Source organism: Rhamphochromis sp. 'chilingali' (genome assembly GCF_963969265.1).
Source record: "Rhamphochromis sp. 'chilingali' genome assembly, chromosome: 3".
Lineage (NCBI taxonomy): Eukaryota > Metazoa > Chordata > Actinopteri > Cichliformes > Cichlidae > Rhamphochromis > Rhamphochromis sp. 'chilingali'.
In genome coordinates this window covers 46,386,931-46,399,271 of record NC_137931.1, presented here as the reverse complement: position 1 = coordinate 46,399,271, position 12,341 = coordinate 46,386,931, and the positions used below count along the sequence as shown (strand labels likewise).

The 12,341-nt window shown below is 47.8% G+C and overlaps 1 protein-coding gene across 1 annotated transcript in view; it reads left to right on the top strand.

Annotated features, from left to right (window-relative positions):
* Positions 1-4,994: 4,994 nt before the first annotated feature.
* obscna (obscurin, cytoskeletal calmodulin and titin-interacting RhoGEF a) overlaps positions 4,995-12,341 on the top strand; it is a gene marked incomplete at its 3' end in the record, with an annotated part of 39,773 nt that continues 32,426 nt past the window's right edge. Inside the window, exons 1-16 of the mRNA XM_080877059.1 lie at positions 4,995-5,247; positions 6,083-6,171; positions 6,275-6,541; positions 7,295-7,456; positions 7,628-7,732; positions 7,852-8,118; positions 8,202-8,471; positions 8,566-8,832; positions 8,909-9,172; positions 9,260-9,526; positions 9,847-10,116; positions 10,234-10,500; positions 10,667-10,933; positions 11,153-11,425; positions 11,508-11,771; positions 11,890-12,156. Of these exons, the coding sequence (XP_080733185.1) occupies positions 6,132-6,171; positions 6,275-6,541; positions 7,295-7,456; positions 7,628-7,732; positions 7,852-8,118; positions 8,202-8,471; positions 8,566-8,832; positions 8,909-9,172; positions 9,260-9,526; positions 9,847-10,116; positions 10,234-10,500; positions 10,667-10,933; positions 11,153-11,425; positions 11,508-11,771; positions 11,890-12,156 (3,517 nt within the window). The 5' untranslated portion in view covers positions 4,995-5,247; positions 6,083-6,131. The remainder of the gene's footprint in view (positions 5,248-6,082; positions 6,172-6,274; positions 6,542-7,294; positions 7,457-7,627; positions 7,733-7,851; positions 8,119-8,201; positions 8,472-8,565; positions 8,833-8,908; positions 9,173-9,259; positions 9,527-9,846; positions 10,117-10,233; positions 10,501-10,666; positions 10,934-11,152; positions 11,426-11,507; positions 11,772-11,889; positions 12,157-12,341) is intronic.

Here is a 12,341-nt window from a genome sequence, read left to right as displayed (position 1 = left end):
TACTCACAGCAAAACAGCCCCAGAGCATAATGCTACTACCACCATGCTTGACTTTTGATCTTTTGGAGAAGGCATTTGGTTTGTCCATGTGTACGCCTGCAAATTTCAACTGCACTTTAAGGCTTCGATTATGGAGCAGTGGCTTCTGTCTTGGTCGGGATCCTCTCAGTCTGTGTAAAACTTGTTTTGACTGTGGACAGTGACGCTGGTGTTCCAGCGGTTTCGAGTTCATGACACACTTTAACCCTGGTGGTTTCTGGGCTGTTCCTGAACATCCTCTCAGCGGAGGGCGACAGCTTGGCTGGTCTTCCTCAGCAAAGTGGTGACATATCCAAATAACTGGTACTTTTGTCCAGTTGTTTGTGTTTGATCTGCAGCTGTTCTGATGTAGCTCTGTGATGCTTCTCTGATGGACCGTCCCAAAACCCCAACTTCAAATTTACTGACTATGTTTAAAAGGAAACCCACCAGGCCGTGATGAGTGGTGAAATATGCAGCCAGAGTTATGCCCGAGGCTCCAAAGGTGTCTTATGAAGGTGGGACTTGATTTGATTTTACATGTGCGTATGTATGCTTTGACCCCGTGTGGATGACAGAAAATCCTACATTCAAACTTGTTTTGTAACGATTTTAAGGACGTATGCATCTTTCATGACCTTTTAGCATTAACAGTGGAAGAAACCACCTCTTTCCTGTTACCTGTTTGACGTCTGTATCTGTAACAGGTTTTAGACACTGTGGCACCCAATGTGTGTGTGTGTGTGTGTGTGTGTATGTGTGTATATATATATATATATATATATATATATATATATATATATACACACACACATATATATATATATATGTATATATATATATATATATATATATATATATATATATATATACATACACACACACACACACACACACACACACACACACACACACACAGCAGCTGGATAGCGTAGTGGTTAGACTACACGCCTTTGGAACAGAGGATCGCAAGTTCGATTCCTGCCTGGGGCGTCTGTATCCAGTAAGGGTCCTAAGGCTAGACCCCCTATGCTAAGCAAGCCTACCGCAGACATGAGCGAGACAGATAAATATGAAGGCATGCCGGCTCGGACGTCGCCCGGATCAACAAGGTCCGCGTCAGGTGTTGAGGAACCAGGGCACCCTGACGAAAAGTGGGCTACTGGAACAAGAAGGCATCGGTGGGCAAGGGACGAAAACAGGGCGTTGTTGGAATGCTACTACGCAAGTAACCCCGGCGGAAGGGGCTACATGAATAGGATGAGGGACCTATGGATTCTTCGATACCCAACATCCACAATGACGGCGAAACAACTAGTAGCTCAGTGTTCCAACATTCGAAAGAAGGGACTGCTCTCACAGCTAGAGATTGACGAGGTACAACACAAATGCTACGGCAAGGAGGAGTCAGGACGCCAGGTCAGGGGGGAGATATCATCACCCCCACCCGAGATTGGGTACATAGCCCCAAGTGCGATAGGAGAAGGATCGTTGAGTGCGAGAGGAACTGACCTGAAAAATAGGATCATGGCCAAGCTTGAAACCTGGATCCCCCGTAGCCGGTTACCAAGATTACGTGAAGTACCCTCAGAAGGTCTGCTAGATGATGTTAATGCAGCACTACGGGCAATACCTACAACCACGATTACCGACACTAACAAGCTGATCTACAATACGGCAGCAGTGATCAGTGAGATGCTTGGCTACAAGTTGAACAGCCACAAGGGGCAGTACCCTCCATGGAGAAGGAGGCTAGAGGGCAAGATCAAAGTAGCACGGAGGGAGGTTAGCCAACTAACGGAGTTGCAGAAAGGTGCGACGAATAAGGTGCCTAAGAAATACAGCAAGCTGTCCATACCTGAGGCCTTGGAAACTGCCAAGCAAAGACTCACAGCCTTGGCCAGCCGCTTGAGGAGGTACACCAGAGAGATAGAAGGCAGGAGAATAAACCAGCTGTTCTCCACAGAACCAGCAAAGGTGTACTCTCAGTGGCAAGGGAACAATAAGAGAACAGCACCACCAAGGCTGGAGACAGAACAATACTGGAAGAGCATATGGGAGAAGGACGCAATGCTCGGTGGCTAGTGGATCTGAGGGCAGACCATAGCGACCTCCCTGAACAGGGTCCAGTAACCATCACAGTGGCAGATATCCAAGAAAGGGTCTCCAGTATGAAGAGTTGGACAGCACCAGGGCCCGACATGGTTCACGCCTACTGGCTGAAGAAGCTGACTGCACTCCACGAGCGTCTGGCAGCACAAATGAACCAGCTGCTAGTTAACGAGAGACACCCGGAATGGCTAACTGAAGGCCGGACGGTCCTGATCCCCAAGGACCCCAAGAAGGGACCGGTCCCCTTCAACTACCGACCAATAACCTGCCTCAGTACTACATGGAAGCTCCTGTCAGGCATCATATCGGCTAAGATGAACAGGCACATGGGTCAATACATGAGCGGGACACAGAAAGGAATTGGCAAGAATACCAGAGGGGCAAAACACCAGCTACTGGTAGACAGAACAATCAGCCGAGACTGCAAGACCAGACTGACCAACCTGTGCACTGCCTGGATTGATTACAAGAAGGCCTATGACTCAATGCCCCACAGCTGGATACTGGAATGCCTAGAATTGTACAAGATCAATGGGACCCTAAGAGCCTTCATCAGGAACTCAATGGGGATGTGGCGTACAACACTAGAGGCCAACTCCAAGCCCATAGCACAAGTTACCATCAAGTGCGGGATCTACCAAGGAGATGCTCTGTCCCCACTGCTGTTCTGCATAGGCCTGAACCCCCTCAGTGAGATCATTAACAAGACTGGCTACGGATACCGACTACGGAACGGAGCAGTTGTCAGCCACCTCCTGTACATGGATGACATCAAGCTGTATGCCAAGAGTGAACGAGACATCGATTCACTGATCCACACTACCAGGCTATACAGCAATGACATTGGAATGTCGTTCGGACTGGAGAAGTGTAGTCGGATGGTAACAAAGAGAGGGAAGGTAGTCAGAACTGAGGGGATTGAACTACCAGAAGGCAACATTGCAGACATAGAGGACAGTTACAAGTACCTGGGGATCCCGCAGGCAAATGGGAACCATGAAGAGGCCGCTAGAAAGGCTGCAACCACCAAGTACCTGCAGAGGGTCAGGCAAGTCCTGAGGAGTCAGCTGAATGGTAAGAACAAGATCCGGGCCATCAACACATACGTGATCAGGTACCCTACTGGGGTAATAGGCTGGCCAAAGGAGGAGATAGAAGCCACTGACATAAAGACAAGAAAGCTCCTGACCATGCATGGAGGGTTTCACCCCAAGTCCAGCACCCTGAGGCTGTACGCTAAGCGGAAGGAAGGGGGCCGGGGACTGGTGAGTGTCAGCACCACAGTCCAGGATGAGACAAGGAACATCCAAGAATACATTGGGAAGATGGCCCCAACTGACCGAGTGCTCAGTGAATACCTCAGGCAGCAGAAACCCAAGAAAGAGGAGGGAGACGAGGAACCATCATGGAAGGACAGGCCCCTGCACGGTATGTACCACCGGCAGATAGAGGAGGTGGCTGATATCCAGAAATCCTACCAGTGGCTGGACAAAGCTGGACTGAAAGACAGCACAGAGGCACTAATCATGGCAGCACAAGAACAAGCTCTGAGCACAAGATCCATAGAGGCTGGGGTCTATCACACCAGGCAAGACCCCAGGTGCAGGCTGTGTAAAGATGCCCCAGAGACAATCCAGCACATAACAGCAGGGTGCAAGATGCTAGCAGGCAAGGCATACATGGAACGCCATAACCAAGTGGCCGGCATAGTGTACAGGAACATCTGTGCCGAGTATAACCTGGAAGTCCCGAGGTCAAAATGGGAGATGCCCCCAAGGGTGGTGGAGAATGACCGAGCTAAGATCCTGTGGGACTTCCAGATACAGACGGACAAAATGGTGGTGGCTAACCAACCGGACATAGTGGTGGTAGACAAACAGAAGAAGACGGCCGTAGTGATCGATGTAGCGGTTCCGAATGACAGCAATATCAGGAAGAAGGAACACGAGAAGCTGGAGAAATACCAAGGGCTCAGAGAAGAGCTGGAGAGGATGTGGAGGGTGAAGGTAACGGTGGTCCCCGTGGTAATCGGAGCACTAGGTGCGGTGACTCCCAAGCTAGGCGAGTGGCTCCAGCAGATCCCGGGAACAACATCGGAGATCTCTGTCCAGAAGAGCGCAGTCCTGGGAACAGCTAAGATACTGCGCAGGACCCTCAAGCTCCCAGGCCTCTGGTAGAGGACCCGAGCTTGAAGGATAAACCGCCCGCAGGGGCGTGCTGGGTGTTTTTATATATATATATATATATATATATATATATATATATATATATATATATATATATATATATATAAAAATAATGTTCTTCCTCTACACCCCCCCCCCCAATTTTTTTGCACATGTCAGGCTACATTTCATTGTGTGTTATACTTGTATAACTATGATGCATGTGACAAATAAAGAACCTTGAACCTTGAACCTGTGGGTCGGGGTTGTACAGAGCAGGCGATTAAACCCCATCAGCCTCATGGTGCAGAGGCTCGTCTGATGCTGTTCGGTCATTTTGGTCTCATTGTTGAGAGAAAATGCTGCAGACCTTCTGATGCAATACAAAGGTTGCTTTAAAATAAGGTGAATCTACGTTTTGTTGTCATGTTTCTAAGCTGGTCAACCCCTCATTGATGCACGGTGGAAAACCATCAGAGACACTGGGACCACTGTTTACATTCTGATTGTTTTTCATGGTTCCAGTGATGTCGAGCATATGGTGCCTTGCACCATTAAAGCCAAAGCTATCTTTGCCCTCATACTGACAGAAGGCTATTTTGGAGGTTAGTGTGTGGGGAGAGATATGTCAGCTGTTCAGCACTATGCTCCATAACAGCAGGAAAAAAAGAGAAAGCACTATAGCCTGTCAACTTTGGGAACTGGGATGCACAAGGAGGCATGGACACGCTCTTTGGTGGATTAAATGCATCTTGTTAACCTTAAAGGCTCTGTGAGAAACAGCACAGCACTCCCAAAGGATCAGTGGCCACGCTGGAGGTTTCATCCAGCTCGTGTTTGCTTTGGATAAAGTAGTTTTGCTTTTTTGAAACAGGTGCAGAAACAGTGCATGCAGGCATGTGTTCGTCCTATAGATCACCTGCTTAGTTTGAGAGCTGGTGCATTGGTGCAGGTAAGCTTATGTATTCTTCTTTAATTTGGAAATGTGTATAGAAATGATATTTTTTATTTTTGCAGTTGAATATAGCCAACAAGAAACCCTGTTGAATAGAGTATCACTGGAATATAGTTGAATTATATTGCAAAGTTGTATTAAGCTGGTTTGCTGTATTGCTCTGAAAGGATTTCAGTTTTTATTTCTCTGGTGTTTATTTTGCAGAATAGATTTTAATAGGCTTATGATAAAATATTAGGTAATCTAGATAACTGGTTCCAAAGACAGTGGCGTGTGTGACGCATCATAAAATACCATTTTAGCTGTAGGTAATGTAATGGAGCAGACTGGCCTATGCTTGGAGCGCTGCTGGGAGGAGCTGGCGTGTTTGATGATCTCAAATATCATATCAATCGGTCGATCGCTTGTTGGCTTTTCAGAGCTTTCCCTTCCTCTGAGTTCAGCTCATGTTGCCTTATGGAGGTTTGATCACAGCTGAGTCTATATTGGTGGGGATGAACTCAGCCAAGTGCGGTGACAGAGATTACTCTGCTCTTCATTACTGACTGGCACGCCATCACAGGGATCAACAACATGAGACACTGATGCCATGTATATCAGTTTGATGGGGTTACCATTTTGGACGTTGTGGTTTGATGGTTAGCCTGAAAGGAATTAATCTGTTTTTGCAATGATGTCCAAAAGATTTAAGCACTTATGCAGAAATCAGTAATGTCTGTACCCCTGAACTGTGAGCTGAATGAGTTCGTGGAAAAGCTGATTTCTCTTTTTGTAACACGGTTAGACAACATATCATGACTCAGGGTCACCTCGGGTACGTTTGTATTTGCAGCCTGCTGACTGTGATAGAAAACAAACTTCTCCAGTCAAGAACAAGAGACATGGGAGACAATAAGCCTGGAGGAATAGTAGCAGCTGCAAGTATGTTTATTTCTAAATGCATTTGTGCTTTTTCAACAGAGTTCTCACCATGAGTCAAAGGCCTTTAGGCCTCTAACGCCGCCTGTGTGTGTGTGTTTGCCAGAGAACCGTCTGCAGGTGGTGAAGGGATTGGATGACGTAGAGGTCTCAGAGTGTGAGAGCTGCTCCTTTGAGGTATCTCTTAACCTAGCCTACATAGAGGGCGTGTGGATGAGGGATGGGACGCAGCTCAAATCTAAACCCAACTGTCGCATCAGCACACACGGGAAGAAACACTCCCTCTTACTGAACAGGGTGGCTTTGGGAGATGCCGGTTTGTTCTCTTTCCAAGCTAATGGCATTCAGACCTCAGGCCGACTCACTGTCAGAGGTAATGTGACAGAACTACTTGCATGCTCACAGGATTGAATGTTTTTATATGGCCCAGACCATCTCTGTGTTAGATCCCAAAATCAGGTCAGTGACTTTCTCCGGGGCTTCGATAACCTGAACCACTAACTCGAGGTTCATACGTGTCTTTAAGAGGCTGTAGTTTCTGCAGTGAAGTGCATGCTGTAGTTGAAATGTCCAACAACTGCTGGACTTGGACAGACGGTGTTAATCAGTGTTATGAACCCAACAAAGCTATGGAACCGCAGAACATACAGTCACAGCGCACCGTCTTTCATTTTAGTTCGTTCAGGCGATCGTGGCTCAGAGTTGGGAGTTCGTCTTGTAATCGGACGGTTCCCGGTTCGAGCCCCGGCTTGGACAGTCTCAGTCGTTGTGTCCTTGGGCGAGACACTTCACCCGTTGCCTACTGGTGGTGGTCAGAGGGCCCGGTGGCGCCAGTGTCCGGCAGCCTCGCCTCTGTCAGTGCGCCCCAGGGTGGCTGTGGCTACAATGTAGCTGCCATCACCAGTGTGTGAATGTGTGTGTGAATGGGTGGATGACTGGATGTGTAAAGCGCTTTGGGTCCTTAGGGACTAGGAAAGCTATACAAATACAGGCCATTTAGTTCAATAAATAAATAATGATATGGAGTAATATGTCAGATTGCAGTTAGCCAATATTTTAGTGGCAAAAAGCTCTCTTTGGTTACTTTCACTAAGTTTCGAGTCATAGTGTGGATATTTCCTGCCAGCTAGGGACATTCACATCGTGAAGGAGCTGGAAGATGTCGACACAGTCGAGCGTCAACCTGTAACCTTCGTGTGCGAGGTCAGCCAGATGGATGTGGATGGTCGGTGGTACAGAGATGACTGCCGGATCCGTCCTGGGGACAGCATCAAGATCAGACACCAAGGTAAAAGATCAGTTATCTTAGCAGTAGGCCTTATTTTGGGGGAGCTAGCCTTATAGTTGCTTGAACTGATGAGCTTCAGTCATTGGTACCTGAACCATAAGGGGAACTCTGAGAATTAACCGAGGAAAAGGTAATAAGCAGAATAAAATACTGGGTTTAATGTGATTTCAGGTGAAACTCATTCTCTGTCCTTCAAGTCAGTCAGACCAGAACATGCAGGAGAGATCAGGTTCACGGCAGAGCGGGTCTCATCCTGTGCAACCCTCACGGTACAAGGTGAGCCCCGAGATTCATACCTCACACTGGGCATGAAGGAAATCCTGATGAACACACAAGAAATAGCTCTTATAAAACAATAAAGATCATAAAACCTGAGTTTATTCTTCCACTCTCAGAGCTTCCAGTCCAAATAGTGCGTCCTCTGAGAGTAAAAATCGCCATGTATCGCCACCGAGGTCTGCTAGAGTGCCAGGTGTCACGGCCTAACGCTGAGGTCAGGTGGTACAAGAACAGGAAGGAGCTACTTCCCAGCAAGAAGTATCAGCTAATCAGCCAAGATATCTACAGGCAGCTTGCTATCAATGACGTCTGCTCGTCAGATGAAGACACCTATACATGTGACGCACAGGATGATAAAACCTCCTGCCAGCTTCTGGTGGAGGGTGAGGTTCCCACACTTATGAAATCAAACTATGATATCAGGAGCTGTGCAGTAGAGGTAATATGTATTATGCTGTACGTGCAGAGCAGGCTATCACCATAGTGCGGGGGATGAAATCGGTGGAGGTGATGGAGCCAGAGCCTGCACGATTCCAGGTAGAGACCAACTTGAAATCAGGGAGGCCACCAAAGTGGACGCTGAACGGTGAGGTCATGGAGCCATGCGCGGCAGTGGACATTGACAGGGAGGCCACCCTCCACAGCCTGTGCTTCACCTCCACAGAAAGCTCCATGTCAGGCCCGGTGGTCTTTGTCGCTGGCAAGAGTCGTTCCACCGCTCAGCTTACGGTTAAAGGTGAATCTCCCACACCGCCTCAAACTGATAACATGGTATTCTCCAGTGAAATAATGGAAACACGCTGCTGAACTAAACCTGTCTCCCCTTTTAGAGCGGCCTCTTCAGGTGGTCCACCACTTGGATGACGTGGAGGCAAAAGAGAGCAGCTCTGTGACTCTGAGCTGTGAGTTTGCCCCATCTCCCAGGGTGGTGCGCTGGTTTAAGGGCCGCACAGCTCTGAAATCCTCTAACAAGTACAGCATGAAGAGGGAGGGGAAACGAGCAGGGCTGACCATCCATGGCCTGACGGGGATGGATGCGGGACAGTACCGCTGTCTGGCTGGAGGGTCACAGAGCTCGGCACACGTTAAAGTAGAAGGTAGGTTCAGTGTGATGCAAACGTTAATATGAAGCCTTTTCAGGACACGTTGATGAATTGAGCCTTTGTATTGCAGTGCGGACGCTGAAGTTGATCAAACACCTTGAACCGGTGGAAATTGAGGAGAATGGCGTCGCCACTTTCTCGTGTGAACTCAACTACGTGGTGGCCAATGTGGAGTGGCTCCTCAATAATGTCCGGCTCTATTCCAACGCCATCAACAAGATCCACCACATGGGCACCATGCACAGCCTCACAATCAAAAAGCTTCGGCCACAGGAGAGCAGGGTTACCTTCAAAGCGGGCCTTCTCACTGAGACAACCACCTTAAAGGTCAAAGGTCAGTGACAGAAGGAGTTGCTTAAATTTCTCAGAAACATAAATTGCAATGATAACAACACAAAGACTAACCTGTAATGTGTCCCAGAATGCCCAGCAGTGTTCCTGAGGCCTCTGGAGGATGCAGTTGGAGAGGAGCAAGGGGAGCTTTGTCTTCAGTGTGAGATTTCCAAAGAGACGGTGAGCCCTGCTTGGAAGAAGGACGGTGTAGTTCTGACAGCTGATGACAAACACGAGCTGCTCCAGTTTGGGAAGTCCATGGCTTTGATCATCCATTCACTGAGCAAGGACGATGCAGGACAGTACACGTGTGATCTCGGCACAAGTCAGACCAAAGCCAAAGTCACAGTACATGGTGAGTAGAGATGGACCGATACCACTTTTTCATGTCCGATACGTAATATCGGATCGGTCCATCTCTAATGGTGAGTAGAAGAAGAAACGCCATTTCTAATAAGCTCTCAAACCACAGGGTAAATTGTTTTATGCGAGTTTATCAGTAAAAGCTCTTGTATTTCTGAAACCATTTAAGAAGTTAAATAAGGTCATTATTCCTTTACTCTGCACCATGTTTAATGAGTGTTGGTGGCATTAAACCTTTCTGAGCTCTCATCCACAGTTAGTATAGCATTCAGCTGACATATGTGGTCATTCACTGATTGTATTTATTTACAGACTTACACATTACAATTGTCCAGCGTTTGAAGACGACGGCTGTCCTCGAGGGAGACACCTGCACCTTTGAGTGTCTTCTCTCCCATGATCTTGACGATAAACCTTCCTGGACCATTAACGGCCAGCTCATGGCTACCAACAGCCGTATTCAGCTCACCAACAGCGGCCGCATGTATATGATGACAGTTAGAGATGCGTTACTTACTGACGCTGGAGATGTGGTCTTCACCATTAAAGATCTAACCTGTAGGACCATGCTTTTTGTTCAAGGTACATAATCTTTCCTAAGATATGGTCACGCCTGGAGAGTTTATACACATTATACATATCCTACACTGTAAGTTGTTTCAAGATGTTGAGCGAGCCAATGTGCCCTTTCTCACACAGAGAAGCCAGTGCACATCTTCAGGGACTTGTTGAACGTCAAGGCCGTGCCTGGTGAGGATGCAGAGCTGAGCTGTGAAATCACCAAACCAGAAGTCACCATCCGTTGGCTGAAAAACGGGCGTCTGATCAAGGAGAGCCCCAAGTATGAGATGAGCGTGGAGAAACATCTGGCACGGTTGGTGATCAAAAGCACCACTATCCGAGACTCTGGAGAGTACTGCTGTGAGGCCGAAGGCGTGGCCTCCCGTGCCAAGCTTGAGATCAGAGGTAGCCTCGATTTGACTTTTCATTCATTCTTGGTTAGCAACCATTTACAGGTAGTGGTAAAACACAGGCTGCAGCAGATTGAAAGGATCGATATTGTCTCCACGCTTATATGTCTTTGGGCTTTTCATGGCTGGATCGGCTTTACTAAGCTGCCTTTTCATTTCAGAGTTACAGCACACATTTGCCAGGGAGCTGAAAGACACTCGAGCAGAAGAAAGAGGAAAGGTGACACTCGAGTGCGAGACGAGGCAGCCAGCCAAGCGTGTGACCTGGCTGAAGGGCTTGATTGAGCTGCGGCCTGGAAGGAAGTATGTCATCAGGCAGAAGGGCGTGGTGCTGTCGCTCGCCATCACCTCACTGGAGAAATCGGACACAGATATTTATATATGTGACGTTGGCACCATGCAAAGCCGGGCACAGCTGACTGTGCAAGGTGAGCGTGGATCATTTAAATCAAACTGGGCCATATCAGGCAGTGATGGAAAACACTGTAAAACAAAGGAACCAACACACTGGGAGAAATGCCAATACGATGAGTGCTGCAATGCAACGTTTATCATTGCTGAGTAAAATGTTTGGTAAAAATCTAATGGTGCTGATCGGGTCATGTATGCTGCAAGTTTGTCAGAGTTTTGTCTTTTCCGTCTCGCAGGTCAGAAGGTGGTGATTCTGGATGAACTGGAAGACGTTGAGTGTCTGGAGGGGGACACGGTCACGTTCAGGTGTCGTATCTCTCCCAGTGACTACGCTGGGGCCAAGTGGTATTTGGATGAGACTTTGCTTTATACCAACGAGCTCAATGAGATCCAGGTGCTTTCAGGAGGCTTCCACACCCTGACGTTTAAACAGCTGGCCCGTAAAGACACCGGCACCATTTCCTTCGCAGCAGGGGACAAAAGATCGTACGCCTCGCTGTTGGTTCGAGGTAAAGCTGAGATCTTTGGGTTTTAACGTGTATTTTTTGTCACATCTTACATGTGCTGTGCTTCATCTGCTCATGACACCAGAAAGGCGTCCCACCATTTGTAAGTCACTTGAGGACTGCGAGGCCATCGAAGGAGGTGGTTTGATTTTGTCCTGTGTGACCTCCAAGCCGTGTCACATCCTGTGGTACAAAGATGGCTGTCTCATGTGGAACTCCTCAAGATACTTTACCAGTCGTTTGGGGTGCGAAGCTCGGCTGACCATTCGAGAAGTTTGTAAAACAGATGCAGGAGTGTACGAGTGCAGTGCTGGCTCTGTTACAACCAGGGCCGCGGTCGCTGTCAAAGGTACCAATAGGGATTTATTTGTCACGTGGTTGCTGTGGGTCGAACATTTCTGGTAGATTGTATATGATTACATTGGAGAAATTATAATAAGCAAAGACCTCCTCATTGTCACTCCTAGCCATCCCAGCAGAGTTCATCCACCATTTGAAGCATGTGGAGGCCAAAGAAGGAGAAGCTGTCACCCTGACCTGTGAGTACTCTCTGCCTGGGGTCCACGTCCACTGGAAGAAAGGTTTTGAGAGCATCAGGCCAGGAGACAAGTACGTGATGAAACAGAGGAAGACGATCAACTCTCTGACCATCAAAGCCCTGAAACCCGAGGACGCTGGACAGTACACATGCCAGTGCAGAGACCACCACACTACAGCAAGTCTCAAAGTACACGGTAAAGTCTTCATCACACTACAAACTCACCTGACACAGCTTTACCAAAAACTTCTTCTTTTTTAGCATTTACAACATGTTTCACATCCATTGCGAGCTCATGCAAGTATAAAAGGAGCAGTGAGAAATACAGACGCATGCAACATGCAATAACTTACTGTGCACTGATATATGGCAGTTAGCCAC